Source organism: Ahaetulla prasina, chromosome 14 (assembly GCF_028640845.1).
Source record: "Ahaetulla prasina isolate Xishuangbanna chromosome 14, ASM2864084v1, whole genome shotgun sequence".
Lineage (NCBI taxonomy): Eukaryota > Metazoa > Chordata > Lepidosauria > Squamata > Colubridae > Ahaetulla > Ahaetulla prasina.
In genome coordinates, this window is record NC_080552.1 from 17345202 (window position 1) to 17361949 (window position 16748).

The following is a 16748-nucleotide window of genomic DNA, read 5'->3' on the forward strand; positions in this document are numbered from 1 at the left end:
AATCAGATATTCTTTTTGTGCGTTCATATTTGACAAGCTTGTGTGATTCTTATCTATGCAGCCAAGGGCTTTTTTTACAGCATTTTTTTGGGGTGCGGTGTATCTCCCATCAAAGCGTCTCAAAGTTGAATTAGTCCGCAAAACAAACCTGAGTTTTTCTTGCGGTCTCTCATCCTAGCGGCATTCAAGACATTTGGGGGGAGGGTGTTTGTGTAAGAAGACTGGTTATCTAGCCAGAAGTTGCTGAAGTAACATCTCCCAGTTAACTCCAGTTCATTGAAGGCCGCTGAGAATTGTAGTTCAACGCCTGGGGGGCCGGGAATCGGAATTTGCTCGCCATTATTTAACGTCCCCCTTTTGGGAGCGAGTTCGAGCCAACCTTCTCCCAGGTGGCTTTTTCTAGAGAATTGATACAAAGCTTCCACCATCCTTAACGAAGTTTGACAGCTGGACTGGGCGGCGGGAGTTGTAGTTCCAAAATTTAGGAAAGCCAATTTTTTTAAAAAAAATTTTTGCCTCATTTGACAAGCTTAGCCAACGCTAAAGTGCATCCGATATAAATTTACAGCAGTTTAAAGTCTCTTCTAGGCCTTTTCTTGCAAATTTCACTTTTTGGGACTTTTTGGAGAAAGTCAACTTTTTCCCCCCCTCGCCCATCAGCTGTTGTTCGGTGTGCTATTGTTTAGAAATACGAAAACTTTGTGAAGGACACAAAACCTGAAGGAAATGACATCTTTCATTGAGAGATTTGCTTCCCTGTGCGATTTTAAAATACTTGGGCTTTTGCAGTGGTCCCTTCCCCTTCCGCCTTCCACTGCATCCCATCCTGCCACTCCAAAATAATTGTCTTCTAATCGGTTGGGAGGGGGGGGTGCGTACTTTTCTTTTTTTTTTTTTTTTGCGGTTAACTTCCCAACGACTTGTTAATACAGACTGTATAAAATGGACATGATTTTCCTCACTTGTATTTTTGTTATTGAGCAAGTTTATCAAAATAAATTCTCTACTGAAAGAAATCCACCCGGCTTGGTTTCCTTTTTTTTTCTTTCCCCTTAATTTCTTTTGTTTCCCAAATCTTTTTTTAAAAACAAAAAAAAACCCACCGATGGTTTTTTGTTTTTTTAACATTTATATCCCGCCCTTCTCCGAAGACTCAGGGCGGCTTACAGTGTATAAGGCAATAGTCTCATCCTATTTGTATATTTTTTACAAAGTCAACTTATTGCCCCCCCAACAATCTGGGTCCTCATTGTTTGTGACAAACTCATCCTCAGGGCTGAAGTGCTTTTAGAGAGTGGAAAAGCTTCAGAATAGACAAGCGAAGAGCTTTCTGATAAAATTGAGCAGCAGCGCATGAAATTTCCAATTATGTAAGCGTCTGGGGGTTTTGTTTTTTGTTTTTAAGTGGATTTCCGGTTTCTGATAAAAACAATGAAACCATCAAAAACAGAATTCAAAGCTTCCCTCTTCCGATAGGTAGGTAGGTAGGTAGGTAGGTAGGTAGGTAGGTAGGTAGGTAGGTAGGTAAGTAGAGGATAGAAAAATCGATAGAAAAATAGAGATAGATAATAGGGTAATAGATGATAGATGGATGGATAGATAGATAGAAAGAAAAATAGGTAGATGAGAGATAGATAGAAAAGTAGATAGATATAGATGATAGATAGATACTGTGTTTCCCTGAAAATAAGACCCTTTCTTATATTTCTTTGAACTCTAAAAAAAGCGTTTGGCCTTATTGCCATGCGGTCAACAGGCCCAATTTTGCTTATTATCAGGGGATGTCTTATTTTGGGGAAAACAGGGTAGATAGGTAGATAGAAAGAAAAATAGGTAGATGAGAGAGAGAGAGAGAGATGATAGATAGACTGACTAGGTGGCTCAGTGGCTAAGACACTGCTTGCTGATCAGAAAGGTCAGCGGTTCGAATCCCTAGTACAGGCCTCCCGTGTGACCAGGGGGTTGGACTAGATGACCTCCAAGGTCCCTTCCAAGTCTGTTACTGTTAAAAGAGAGAGAGAGAAGATAGATAGGAAAATAGGTAGATGAGAGATGAGATAAGATAGAAAAATAGGTAGGCGAGAGCGATAGATAGAAAAATAGGTAATTAGATGAGAGATAGAAAAATAGATGAGATAGATAGATAGATAGATAGATAGATAGATAGATAGATAGATAGATAGATAGATAGATAGATAGATAGATAGATAGATAGATAGATAGATAATGTGGATGGATGGATGGATGGATAGAGGATAGACAGGTATAAAGATAGATGATAGATTATTTATTTACTTGTCTCTTCCAATGATTGATGACATCTGTGGTGCCCAGAGTCACATTTGTGAGACGGGCAGATATTTAAATCTGATAAATAAATATGGTATAGGCCTCTTAGCATTATCTTTGCTTCAGACAAATGTCTACAGCCTTTCAGGGCCCTTCAGAATCTCAGTTTCCTGCCTCAAATGCCTCCAAAACCCTTTACAGGTAATGCTTGACTTACAATCATTCATTTAGTGACCGTTCAAAATTACAGCAGCCCTGAAAAAAAGCGACTTGGCACTATTCAGGTTTGACTCGGCTTTCCATCCTTCCGAGGTCGGTAAAACGAGGACCCAGATTGTTGGAGGCAATAGGCTGACTGTGCAAACCTCTTAGAGAGGGCTGTAAAAGCACTGTAAAGCGGTACATAAGTCTAAGAGCTACTGCTGATTAGCTGTGGTGGTGCAGTGGTTAGAATGCAGCATTGCAGGCTGACTCTGCCCACTGCCAGGAGTTCAATTCTGACCAGCTCAAGGTTGACTCAGCCTTCCATCCTTCTGAGGTCGGTAAAACGAGGAGCCAGATTTTTTGGCTCAATAGGCCGACTCTATAACCTGCTTAGAGAGGGCTGCCAAGCACTGCTAAGCGGTATACAAGTCTAAGGGCTATTGCTATTTTTCACAGATTTCTAACCGTTGCAACACCTCCATGGTCGCGTCATCAGAATGCAGATCCTTTAGCAACCGACTTGTATTTATGGCGCTCACGGTGTCCTGAGGTCACATGATCTCCTTTTGCGACCTTCCAACAAGCCAAGCCAGATTAACAACTCTACTAATTTAACAATCGCAATGATTCATTGACGTCTACAGCAAGAAAGGTCATAAAACAGGGCAAATGAAATATGCATTTCAAAGCAAGCGGACACATATACAGTACGTGGGTTCTTTACCCCAGGTCTTAGGGGGTGGGCCTTATCACACACACACACACACACACACACACACACACCATTTTGCACAAAAGCTGGCCCTTGTGTCACCCTGTGTCCTGGTTTCAAACACTGCCAGAGATTTTCAAACTCTTGCTTGGAATGGACTTCCTTTTAAAAAAAAAATCAGTAGTAATACTGTACACAAAGGATTACATCGTGCAGGGAGGGCAGAGGGCAGAAAAAAATGGATTTCCCGTGTTTTATAGTACATGGAAATATTTCCTGGAGTTTCTTCAGTGGTCCAGCTCTTGAAGATCTGTCAAACGGCTCCTTGGCTGTTCATCTGCTCAGTCCTTCCTTTCCTCTCCTCTCCTCTCCTCTCCTCTCCTCTCCTCTCCTCTCCTCTCCTCTCCTCTCTTTTTTCCTTTCCTTTCCTTTCCTTTCCTCTCCTCTCCTCTCCTTTCCCTTCTCTATTCCCTTCCCTCCCCTCCCCTCCCCTCTCTTCTCCTTTCCTTTCCTTTCCTTTCCTTTCTTTTCCTTTCCTTTCCTTTCCTCTCCTCTCCTCCTCTCCTCTCCTTTCCTTCTCTATTCCTTCCTCCTCCCTCCCTCTCTTCTCTTCTCTTCTCCTTTCCTTTCCTTTCCTTTCCTCTCCTTTCCCTTCTCTATTCCCTTCCCCTCCCCTTCCCTCCCCTCCCCTCTCTTCTCCTTTCCTTCCCTTCCCTTCCCCTCTCCTCTCCTCTCCTCTCCTCTCCTTTCCTTTTCTTTCTGTTCCTTTCCTTCCCCTTTCCTTTCCTCCTTTCTTCTTCCCCTTCCCTCCCTCCCTCCTTGATGAGAGTGGTTGCTTCCGTTGCTATTGGAGATAGAAAACACTGGGCCAGCCAGACTAGACTCAAAGGCCCCCGAAGAGCCGCAGCTGCACATGGAAGAGGTGTGCAAGAGCATGGGAGACGCCAGGTGAGTCCCACATCTCGAATAACTATAGCTTGGGACACTGGGAGGGAAGAAACCAGTTTGGAGTTGAGAAGGACTGTGAAAAAGGGGAGGGGGGGAAAGATGACTTTTACTGACTTTCAACTGTCTTAGAAAGTAGAGGAGAATCGAGTGCATCTACAATCATCGATGCAGAGGTGGCTGTTCGTGCAAAACTGCTTCAGAGTCTTAGCAGCTAAAAAAAACCCAAAAAAAACATTGCAACCCAAGAGTCAGGAGCCTCCTGGGAATGTCAGTCCATACTTCTTAAAAGTTGCCAAGTTTTGTATCGATCAACAACTGCAATATAAAATTTCTCTCTTATCTGTCAATCAGACTAAATCAGCGATGGCTAACCTTTTTGGTGCCAAGTGCACCAAAACGTGAGTTTGACACCTGTGGATTAGATCAAACTTTGCAGCTTGGCAGCCTGTCAGGGAGGAAGCGGGGAGGGGAAGCGGGTGTTGTAAAATCAAGGCCGTTCTGTAATGACTCACTGAATGTCTATTGGCAGCCAGAATCGCAGCCTCAGTGACAGTATGGTCGTAAGCCTCCAGGATGGTCCTAAGTCGAGGACTAGCCATGATGGAAAACCCGTAGCGTAAGCCGAGTGTAGTGCCAACCCGTTGTCTCTCCCCACCACTTGTAGTGCGAGATGACAAGATTTATGTCTTCTTCTTTTTTTGAATTTTTATTTTTTTAAAGCAAACAAACGTAAAAGCGTCTTCAGTCCAATTACAGTGTGTTGATGGGGTTACAAATCTCTTGTACAGTTTCATGATATACATCTCTTTAATTTATCTGATCTTACTATACCTCCACCTGGTATCTATCCAAATAACTTAATCAGTTAATCCTTTAGTTCAGGGGTCTCCAACCTTGGTCCCTTTAAGAGCTTTGCTGGCTGAGGGACTCTGGGAGTTGAAGTCCACAAGTCTTAAAGGGACCAAGGTTGGAGACCCCTGCTTTAGTTAACCAATGGCTATAACATTTCATTCTCTCATGTCATATAGATTTCCCCCAAGTTAATGTTTTATCTAGTTACATCATTCATTCCATCACCATATATCTATTTAATTCAATATATTCATATTGTCCTTTATAATAGCCTTTCTCAAACCTTCCCTAACATATTCTTCCTTCTAGCCATTGATAAAATAAATCCCGTACCTTGTAGTATTGTTTGTTTTCCGGTTCTCTAATTTCAAATGTCAATTTACTCATTTTTGCACATTCTGCACATCTTTAAGCCAGAAGTTTTTCATATTGGGGATTATATCTGAAACATACAGTAGAAACACTACACTACTTACCAGAGCTTTATAAAACATTTGCTAGACCAATTCTTGAATACAGCTCGCCTGTCTGGAACCCATACCACATTTCAGACATCAATACAATTGAATGGGTCCAGAAATATTTTACAAGAAGAGTTCTCCACTCCCCTGAATACAACAAAATACCTTATGCCACCAGACTTGAAATCTTGGGTTTAGAAAACTTAGAACTCCTCCACCTTCGACAGGACCTGTGTTTAACTTATAGAATCATCTATTGCAATGTCCTTTCTGTTAAAGACTACTTCAGCTTCAATCACAACAATACAAGAGCAAACAACATTAGATTTAAACTTAATGTTAACCGCTTCAATCTTGATTGCAGAAAATCTGTAACAGAGTTGTTAATGCTTGGAACACACTACCTGACTCTGTGGTCTCTTCTCAAAATCCCCAAAGCTTTAACCAAAAACTGTCTACTATTGACCTCACCCCATTCCTAAGTGGTCTGTAAGGGGCGTGCATAAGAGCACAAATATGCCTACAATTCCTGTCCTATTGTTTCCTTTCATTATATCCAATTAATATAGTTATTACATACTTATGCTTATATATATATGCTTATATATTATATAGTTACTTTCATGCTTATGCTTATATATACTGTTGTGACAAAATAAATAAATAAATAAAATAAAGAATTGAGATATTTGATTGTGAATGTTATAACAGCAGCCAGGACTGTGTTTCCTAAAAATTGGAAAAATGACAAGATTTATATCTTGTTTTTTGCAGGGCAAACCCAGATTCAAAGGCCTGGACACCCAAAAGACAGAAATCGTGGCAGGACGTCCAAATCACTGATCCTGTGGATGACCAAGGATTGCTAGTCACCCACGTTAACCAAACGCAGGATTTAATGGTGAGTGAATATTCCTGCTCATGATGGAGGCTGTCCTATATTGGCAAAACTAGAAACCGGTGAGAAGCAGACCTGCGCTATCGAACTCTACAAGTAGCCCTCGAAGTACCACCGCAAGGGAGCGCAAAATTTCTGTTGTTCAGCGAGACCGTTGTTGAGTGACTTTTGGCCTATTTTAAAGACCGATTTGCCACATTTGAAGAGCCGTGGTGGTGCAGTGGTGAGAGTGCAGTACTGCAGGTTACTTCAGCTGCCTGCCAACTGCCTGCAATTTGGCAGTTCGAATCTCACCAGGCTCAAGGTTGACTCAGCCTTCCATCATTCCGAGGTCGGTAAAATGAGGACCCAGATTGTTGGGGGCGATATGCTGACTCTGTAAAGCATTTAGAGAAGGCTGTAAAACACTGTGAAGCGGTATATAAGTCTGCTATTGCTTAGGAAGGAAGGAGGGAAGGAAGGAAGATAGATTAGAATGCAGAATTTCAGGCTAAGTCTACCCATATACCAGGAGCTCTTTTCTGTCCCGGGAACCACCAAAAAAAACAATAACACATGGGCTTATTTTGGCCTTGATGCCCCTTCCTGTTTTGCCCACAGCGGCTGAAGAACACGGAGGTGATGTTTGCTAATTTAAAAGCCACCGACGATTGGATTCACGTCTACAGCTTGGCAAACTTGCAACTCTCCCTCGAGGATTTGATGAAGAAAGGCACTGCTACGTCGTAAGTCTGAGTCTCGTTTGTGTGCAGTTGCTTGCACCTGTGATGACCCGGGGCAAGGCTCGGAAGCAACATTGTCAGCTGATAGTTCAAACGCCCCTTTATTGCTCCAAGTGTCCTCCAAATGCTCCCACTTTTATGGCAAGTCCCGGAGCAAATCACTTACACACATACACACCAGTGGTGGGTTTCAAAATTTTTACTACCGGTTCTGTGGGTATGGCTTGGTGGGCGTGGCATGGCTTGGTGGGCGTGGCTTGGTGAGCATGGCAGGGGAAAGATAGTGTAAAAGCTCCATTCCCACCCCACTCCAGGGGAAGGTTACTGCAAAATCTCCATTCCCACCCTACTCCTGGGGGAAGGATACTGCAACATCTCCATTCCCATCCCACTCCAGGGGAAGGTTACTGCAAAATCTCCATTCCCACCCCATTCCTGGGGAAGGTTACTGCAAAATCTCCATTCCCTCAGCTGGGAATTGGGAGGCAGAGAATAGATGGGAGCTGGGCCAGTCAGAATTTTTACTACCGGTTCTCAGAACTACTCCAAATTTCTGCTACCGGTTCTCCAGAACTGATCAGAACCTGCTGAAACCCACCTCTGACACACACACACACACACACACACACACACACACACACAGAGCAGCCTCTAGCGTGAGTTAGTCCAACAAAACGCTGTTATCACAATGGCTTCAAAGCAAGAAGTTCAGCAAGGTAAGGAACAATAGATCCACGAAGCCAGGAACAAGACAATGAGTCCGTGAAGCAAGGAAGAAGGCAAGCTGTCCTGGAAACTCCAGACGTCGGCAACGACACACAAAACTCCACAAATTCAATGTTTGTTCCCGACAAACGCCCCTCCCTATAGGGTCTCCTTAAGTCTCAGTCCCCAGGTGTGCCTTGTGAAGAGGGGCGGGGAGCTCTCCTTCCGAGTCCTCAGGTCGGCCTGCACTGTTCCCACCTCCTCTCCACTCTCCGTGCTCGGGGATCAGGAGTGGGCCGTCCTTGCTCATCGCCTGAGCTCGGTTGCTCCTCATCTCCACTGCCTGCCCTCTGTTGGTTATCCTGGCCCTGTTCCTCCCTGCTGGCAAACCATCCCAAACCCGAGAGGCCCGGGGTTGCCTCGTCCTGCTCTTCCCCACATTTCTCCGAAGCCAACAAGGCCGCCCCCTCGATCTCGTAGGCCCCAGCTGTGACTCGTCCTCCTCCATGGATTCAGGCTCCGATGGGGGCATGACAGCGTTTCTTCTTGGTTCACCGTGGAATGTTTTCCTTTAGGGAGGTGGACAATGCGGTGGAGTTTACCAAAGAGGAGGTCAACAGTTTCGAATCTCAATTACAAATGTGAGTATTCCATGTCAGTCTCCTTAAAAAAACAAAAACAAGAAAGATATGTAGAGTCGCCTCTAAGCCATTTATTTTATAGTTCTTTACCTAAAGACGGAATTCTTGCCAAACTGATTCAGGGAAGGGGCCATATGAAATAAGTAAGCTAGCATTAGCATACTTTATTTATTTGTTCAATTTATTCACACATGCACCCATCTGAAGCACAAGGTGACTATATATAATTCATTGTTTATATTTGTGTGTGTGTGTGTGTTTTATCTTCAGGGCTATCGATCTCTATGACAAGAGGATGCATTGGCTTCTCCGAGGTTCCAAGAAGGTAACATTTTCAAAAATGGTTAAACGATAGTTCTAGTATTAGAGAAATTGTATAGTAATTTCATTATGAGCGCTGGTGGCGCGGGGTCAGAATGCAGTACTGCAGGCTAATTCCGCTGACTGCCAGCCATTCAATCCTGACTGACTCAAAATTGACTCGGCCTTCCATCCTTCCGAGTTGGGTAAAATGAGGATCCAGATTGTCGGGGGACAATAGGCTGACTCTGTAAACCGCTTCGAGAGGGCTGTGAAGCCCTGTGAAGCGGTATATACTGTAAGTCTAAGGCCGTGATGGCGACCTATGGCACATGTGCCACAGGTGGCACGCGTAGCTATATCAGTGGACATGCGACTCAGCTCCGGGGCGCATGTGCATGCCGGCCAGCTGATTTTCAGGCCTTCTGGGCCCACCAGAAGTAGAGAAACAGACTGTCTCCTGTCTCTGGAGGGCCTGGGTGGTGGTGGGGAAGGCCAGTTTTTCCCTCTCGCCTGGCTTCAGAGCCTCTCTATGAGTCTCTGGAGGCTGGGGACAGCAAAAAAGTTACTTCCTGTCCAACCAGAAGTTGGTAAATGGTGTTGTGTCTCGCCCAATCTCACCACAGCCGGGGCCTTCTTATCTGCTTCCGAACACGGAGGAATGTTCTAGTATGCCTCCCGGCCCCAGCCCTGGCTCCATGCCCAGACAGGCTGAAGAGGAGGAAGTATCTCCAGCCCCCAGCCCTGGCTCCATGCCCAGGCAAACGGAGCAACTAGACCCCTCCCCCTCCTCCACAGCATGTGAGCCTGAAGGATGCCAATTACCAACAGCTGCCGACTGAAGTGACCCTCGCGTCAGAAGACTTGATAGGCGGAGGCAACAGAAGGAAGGGAGGGGCAGGCCTGGATAAGTGCTGAGTCATGGAGCCACACCCCATGGCCTATATAAAGGATCTGCTTTCTGGCATTCTCTGAGTCAGGCAAAGTCTAAACATATCTTGCTGAAGTCACTTTCTGGTCTCCTGCCTGCCCTGAGGACTTTGCTAGGACTTTGGCAAAGCTGCAGAGGCACGCCTGATTCGGATTTCCCTGACCCGGCCGTCAGCGGAGGAGTGGGACACGACAAATGGGCTGTTTCTGGCCTTCGAAGGGCCTCCTCGGGGGGGGGGGGACGTTTTCACCCTCCCTATAGAGAGGCTCTGGAGCCAGGTGTGAGAAAAAAACGGGCCTACCGGGCTATCGCATGCCAGGAGGGGGGGTCGCACATGCATGTGCGGTGGCGATGCGCAAAGAATTATGGGTGTGGGCGCACATATGTGCAACACCCCCCTCCTCTTGGCATGCGATGGCAAAAAGGTTAGCCCTCACTGGTCTAAGGGCTATTGCTGTTATGTCTCTAATAGCAAATCTGGGCGGATATGAATGGGAAGATTGAACCCGTGAACCTGGCTGGCTGCTTTATTTACTGCAAGCAGATGCACATTCATACACACAGACAGAGTAATATTCGAAACAGAATTCACACCATACCCTAAACCAGAAGCAAACATGATGATTTAGGTATATTGGCTGAAACTAAACTATATCTGTAATAGAGGAGAATGCAATCATTGGAGTTTATATCTTCCTTTTAGAGTGTAGCGTAAAACAAACTGTATTTTTATGGATTTTCTTCTGGCGGCCCCAGAGGTTTGTTGGTGGGTAATATTGTAAAAAGTCTCTTGCAAAATTGAAAATATTTACAGACTCCTCGCATCCTGGACATAAACTGCTTCAATTCCTACCCTCAAAACGATGCTATAGAGCACTGCACACCAGAACAACTAGACACAAGAACAGTTTTTTCCCCGAATGCCATCACTCTGCTAAACAAATAATTCCCTCAGCACTGTTCAAACTATTTACTAAGTCTGCACTACCATTAATCTTCTCATCGTTCTCATCATCCATCTCCTCCCACTTATGACGGCATGACTGTAACTTTGTTGATTGTATCCTTACGATTTATATTGATATTGTTTCCTGATTGCTTATTTGTACCCTATGACTATCATTAAGTGTTGTACCTTATGATTTTTGATGAATGTTATCTTGTCTTTTATGTATGCTGAGGGCATCTGCACCAAAGACAAATTCCTTGTGTATCCAATCACACTTGACCAATTAAAAAATTCTATTCTATTCTATTCTATTCTATTCTATTCTATTCTATTTTATTCTATTCTATTCTATGAAATTCTATTCTATGAAATTCTATTCTATGAAATTCTCTGAGTGACTCACTGTGCAACATCATAAAGATTCTAATTCCATATGAAATGAATGAATGAATGAATACTTACATACATACATACATACTTAGAATGATGTTCTAAGCTCTTTCCATTTCTTTCTATTTTTTTTTCTCCTCCCATTCCAGATCTTTGGTGTTATTCAAGGAAACAAACTTGGAGTTTTGATTGAAACATCCAGTGTAGGTTATGGATCCGGATTGCAAGGACTCCAAATAGATCTCTTGGTAAGGCAGTCCTCGGCTTACGACGACAGCCGAGCCATTGCTACGCATGGCGGCTGTTCTGTGAATGTTGCCCCCTTTTACGACTCTACTTGCCACATTTGTTAAGGGAATCCCTGGCAATTATTCAGTTAGTAACCCGGTTGTTAAGTGAACCTGGCTTCTACGTGGACTTGACTTGCCAGAAGGTCGCAGAAGGCGTCCCCGGGGACACTGCACCCGTTATAAATATGAACCCGTTGCCAAGCGTCCAAATTCTAATCACGTGACCATGAAAATGCTGCAATGGTCGTAAGTGTGAAAACTGATCATGAGGTCACTTTTTTTTCATTCCCGTTGTCACTTTGAACGGTCAGCCAAATGAACGTCAAGGCCTCCCTGTATTAAACAAAGCTCAGGTCACGCTATCATGGCTTCATTTGATGAGGGAAACCATTCCCTCTGTTGTGTCTCGTCCGATCTCACCACAGCCGGGGCCTTCTTATCTGCTTCCGAACACGGAGGAATGTCCTAGTATGCCTCCCGGCCCCAGCCCTGGCTCCATGCCCAGACAGGCTGAGGAGGAAGAAGTACCTCCAGCCCCCAGCTCTGGCTCCATGCCCAGACAGGCTGAGGAGGAAGAAGTACCTCCAGCCCCCAGCTCTGGCTCCATGCCCAGGCAAACGGAGCAACTAGACCCCTCCCCCTCCTCCACAGCATGTGAGCCTGAGGAAGGTCAATTACCAACAGCTGCCGACTGAAGTGACCCTCGCGTCAGAAGACTTGATAGGCGGAGGCAACAGAAGGAAGGAGGGCAGGCCTGGATAAGTGCTGAGTCATGGAGCCACACCCCATGGCCTATATAAAGGACCTGCTTTCTGGCATTCTCTGAGTCAGGCAAAGTCTAAACATATCTTGCTGAAGTCACTTTCTGGTCTCCTGCCTGCCCTGAGGACTTTGCTAGGACTTTGGCAGAGCTGCAGAGGCACGCCTGATTCGGATTTCCCTGACCCGGCCGTCAGCGGAGGAGTGGGACACGACACCCTCATAGACGGCTGGTGCATTCAATATTGCATTGCTGAGTTATGGGCAACCGTGTGGAGGGGAATAATGCGTATGTGATAAGAGTTGGCTCTCCTTGTCTTTGGTGGGGTCGATGTCAGGGTCCCAAGTAACACCCACAATGAAAGAAGACTCCGAGGCTTGAAGTTCTTCAAAGTTCCATTTTATGAGAGATGTCATATTGGCACATCTGGGAAAACCCGAATCTGAAAGCTTCCAGGTTTTCCCCACCCGTAGAAAAGTCCAAGTCCCTGCCCAGTACCCACATGTCCATCACGTGGCCCAATCAAAGCACTGCCCCAGCTGGAGATGCCTCCCATTTACACCCCTCCAGGTGCAGGGCAAGATGTCCTTGATTCTTTGAGAAAGAAATGTTATTATGACTACATATCACACCGGCTCCATACAATCCCCCCCTCCCGTTTTCCCACAGCACTAAATCTGACAGGCCTGAAGGCCCATTGCGAAAGATGGCTGCCAGGGCTGCCAGTCGATTCAAATCAACCTGAACTGTGATTATTTTCCTCCCAGGCATTAATTAACGAACAGCTGCATTACATGAAAAATCTCTACTTTATTTCCTTTGGAAGTGAGACCTCAGCCCTGTGGGAGGAACCACGCACAGTCAGTGGGGACCGGTAAGGCTCAGAATTTAGAACTGCTTTGTCACTTTGAATGTACACTAATCGGCATATATTATTTATTTTATTTATTTATTTATTTATTTTATTCGATTTTTATACCGCCCTTCTCCCGAAGGACTCAGGGCGGTGTACAGCCAAATAAAAATCCACAATATACACATTAAAACAAGATTAAAACAAAACTTATTACAGGGTGGCCGAAATTTAAAACAATTTAACAACCTTAAAATATAAATAACCCCAATTAAAATTTAATAAAACTTTTAAGCCAGTCCCGCTTGAATAAATAAATATTACAGGGAAATTCCATTGCGTACAGCTTTCAAAGGGTCACCTCTACCAATACACACTACAAAATAATAAAATTATGCACATACCCACATATATTATATGATGCAGAGAAAAAACACAGTCTACTCCGGATGTATAAATGTACATGGCAAGAGAAACGAATCTTGCGAATTTACCAGACAGATGGCATAGGGAACAAAGCTGTTACAGAATCTGGTAGTCCTGCTAGAAATTCTTCGAAACCTCCTCCCAGAGGGGAGCAACAGGAACAGACCCTTAAGTGGGTGTGTGGGGTCTCTAACGATGCTTTGAGCTCTAAACACATAGCGCTTATAAGCAGCATCATGTTGTGGCTTGCCAGTGGCCAGCGGATCTGGCAACAGATTCGGACAGTGAGGAGTTGGGGAGGAACCTGAGCCAGTCCTGGAGTCTGGGGAAGGCTTTGATGAGAGCTCTGCGTTGGAGGCAGAGAGGGAGCCAGAGCCTGATGCCAGTTATCAGCTGCCTTTGGAGTCAGAAATCAGTGAGGCAGACAAACAACTGGAGCCTGTTCCCAATTTTTGCATGTGCAGAGTTGCCAGATGAAGGGAACAGCTAAAGAACAAGAGTTGACTTGGGAATAAGGCCACAGGTGAACGATGAATGGCCCTTCCCAGAAGGAATAAAAGAGGAACTAAAAGGGAATGGAGTTTGCAGGAGACAATTAGTTAATTACTGCATTCTTGCCAAGTATTGCGGCATCTGAAAGATGACCACAATAGATGGCCACTCTCCAAGCCTGATAAAGGTCGGTAATTGTGAACTATCTTGAAAGACTGTTGGGGAGGAAAGACTTTGCTGGAGAGGAATTCACTATAAATTAAATAAAAGGGGTTTATCGGGATGAAGACTCGGCTTTGTGCTGCTGGGGAAGCCCAGGTCAGAACACATCATGAATAATGGGCAGCGAGCTTCCTATAATCTTCTCCACTTTCCTCACCACTCTCTGTATGGACTTTCTGTCTGAGGCACTGCTGCCACCAAACCAAACAGTGATGCGGTTTGTTAAAATACTCTCCATTGTGCCTCTGTAAAAAGTGGCCAGGACAGAAGGAGAAAGATCTGCTCTCCTCATCCGACGCAGGAAATGCAGACACTGGTTTGCACGCTTCACTAAGGATGACATGTGGAAAGAGTGCTATTTGTCTAAAATTTCAGATTTTGCTAGAAGCGGAGGTCCTCTCTTTTCCTTTTTGAAATTCCATATTGATTGCATTGTTATTGATACTGGCGCATGCTTGCAGGAGTCACTTTTAGCAGAAGTGAACTTCTGTTGTCATTATTCTGCCACAATTTTATCGCCTAATTTTATCATGCCAATGTTGTCATTTACTGGTTGATCTTTGCATTCGCTAGCCGCATTAGTGGTTGACTTTCAGTGTGTTAATTGTTTGGAATTGGTTTTTTGAGATGTGCTTTGTCGATAGGCACATCGCTATTATCATTAAACTCAACTTGGGAAAACACAGTTTAATTGCTTAATTGTAGAACTCCAGGCTTTTGTCTAAACTGGCGTGCAGTAAAATTTACTTTCCTTCTTCTTCTTTTTTTTAAATTCCCTAGATTAAATGAAGCCAGGCAGTGGGTCCAGGAGCTGGAACCCACCAGAGGCTGTAATTTGCTAAAAGCTTTAAAGAAAGTCCTGGAGATGAGAGAACTGGATTCGCTGGCGATCATAGTAGGAAGCTGGTAGGTCCCCTGTTGAAAGGCGAATGTTGGCTTTGGTTTAAAAGTGCAGGTAGTCCTCGACTTACGACCAGAATTGAGCCCCAAATTTCTGCTGCTGCGCCAGATAGTTGTTAGATGGGTTTTATCTCCTTTTATTGCTACATTTGTTAAATGGATCACCGTGGCTGTTAAGTTACATAGAATACGTAGAATAACAGAGTTGGAAGGGACCTTGGAGGCAGGAGTGAAATGCTCCCGGTTTGGACCGGATCGCCCGATCCAGTAGTGATGGCGACAGGTGGTTCGGAAAACCGGTAGCAAAAATTCCTCTGCCCCCCTCCCCCGCCACCCAGCTGAGCGGTGCGATCATCAGAGGGTTTTTTTTAACTTTTAAAAGCAATTTTTCTTCGGCCGAAAAAATGCTTTTAAAAGTAAAAAAAAAAGTCTCTGACGATAATGTGGCTCAGCTAGGATCATCAGAGCCTTTTAAAAGCATTTTTTCTACAACCTAAAAGAAAAAATGCTTTTAAAAGTAAAAAAAAGGTGGCCACGCCCAGCCAGTCACATTACCCCACCCACCCCCACCAAGCCATGTCCACAGAACAGGTAGTAACAAATTTTACATTTCACCTCTGCTCCTAACCCATCCCTTTCTCCTTTCTTGTTTTCCGAAACAGTCCGGACCAAGCTCCAGAAATTTTGTCGGATTACATCCAACAGTGCTCGGCTGGAAGACGTTTGCTGGTTCACACCGTGGCATACAACTGCAGCAGCGAGGCACCTCCGGTGAGTCTCCGGGTTGTGGGAAGGGGAGCATAGCTCAGAGGTCCCAAAGGTGCTTTTTCAGGAGGCAACTGGACTTTCTTTCTTTTTCTTCTTTGAAGATGTTTTGCTTCTTATCCAAGAAGCTTCTTCGGCTCTGGCTGAATGGTGGGGAATGGAAGAATTTATTCCAGGGGTGAAATCCAGCAGGAAATTTTGAGCAGTTTGGAGAACCGGTAGCAAAAATTTTGAGTAGTTCAGAGAACCAGCAAATACCACCTCTGCCTGGTGCCAGAGTGGGGTGGGAATGGAGATTTTGCAATGTCATTCCCCTGGAGTGGGGTGGGAATGGAGATTTTGTAGTATCCTTCCCCTGCCACACCACCAAGCCATGCCCACCAAGCCACACCGCGCCCACCAAGCCATACCCACAGAACCGGTAGTAAAAAAAATTGGATTTCACTACTGATTTATTTCCCTTGCAGACAGCTGGTCATCTGCATCCTTTTAGAGAGTCGCTGAGGCCACTTGGAGGTTTATCTTTGAGTGCCAAGAAAGTTCCACATCCATTTGCACCGCTCAGGCGAGTGGTGAGGACATAGACAAAACTCCAAGTGGTCTCAATGACCCTCTAAAAAGGATGCAGATGACCAGCTGCCTGCAAGGAATATAAATCCTTCCCTTCCCCACCATCCAGTCAGAGCTGAAGAAGCTTCTTGGATGAGAAGTGAAACGTCTTCAAAAAAGAAAAAAACAAGAAAGTCCAGTTGCCTCCTGGAAAACCACCTTTCGGACAACCATGACCTGGATGACGGCGAATCTCTACCGACATTTTAGCTGTACAATTTGGGATGAATACCCTTGGAATGGTGTGGGAGTAGGAATGGATTTCCAGAGGAAAAATGGCAGACTATATAGGAACTATTTGCTGTATAGGTGAGTGGTGAGGACACAAATAAACCTCCAAGTGCTGCAACGACCCTCTAAAAGGATGCAGATGACCAGCTGCCTGCAAGGAATATAAATCCTTCCCTTCCCCACCATCCAGTCAGAGCT

General features: G+C 44.8%; 1 protein-coding gene across 5 annotated transcripts in view; it reads left to right on the plus strand.

Moving 5' to 3' along the window:
* Positions 1–4011: 4011 nt before the first annotated feature.
* Positions 4012–16748, plus strand: part of VWA3A (von Willebrand factor A domain containing 3A) — a 56063-nt gene continuing 43326 nt past the window's right edge. For 3 of the 5 annotated variants that reach the window (XR_009152091.1, XR_009152090.1, XM_058157267.1), the window contains exons 1-9: positions 4012–4153; positions 6241–6367; positions 6965–7089; positions 8367–8432; positions 8703–8757; positions 11152–11250; positions 12820–12926; positions 14826–14951; positions 15608–15716. Coding sequence is in view for 3 of the 5 variants with exons in the window: in XM_058157267.1 (XP_058013250.1) it covers positions 4119–4153; positions 6241–6367; positions 6965–7089; positions 8367–8432; positions 8703–8757; positions 11152–11250; positions 12820–12926; positions 14826–14951; positions 15608–15716 (849 nt within the window). In the remaining 2 variants the exon portion in view is untranslated. The remainder of the gene's footprint in view (positions 4154–6240; positions 6368–6964; positions 7090–8366; positions 8433–8702; positions 8758–11151; positions 11251–12819; positions 12927–14825; positions 14952–15607; positions 15717–16748) is intronic. The other 2 variants (XM_058157264.1, XM_058157265.1) reach the window with 2 other exon arrangements.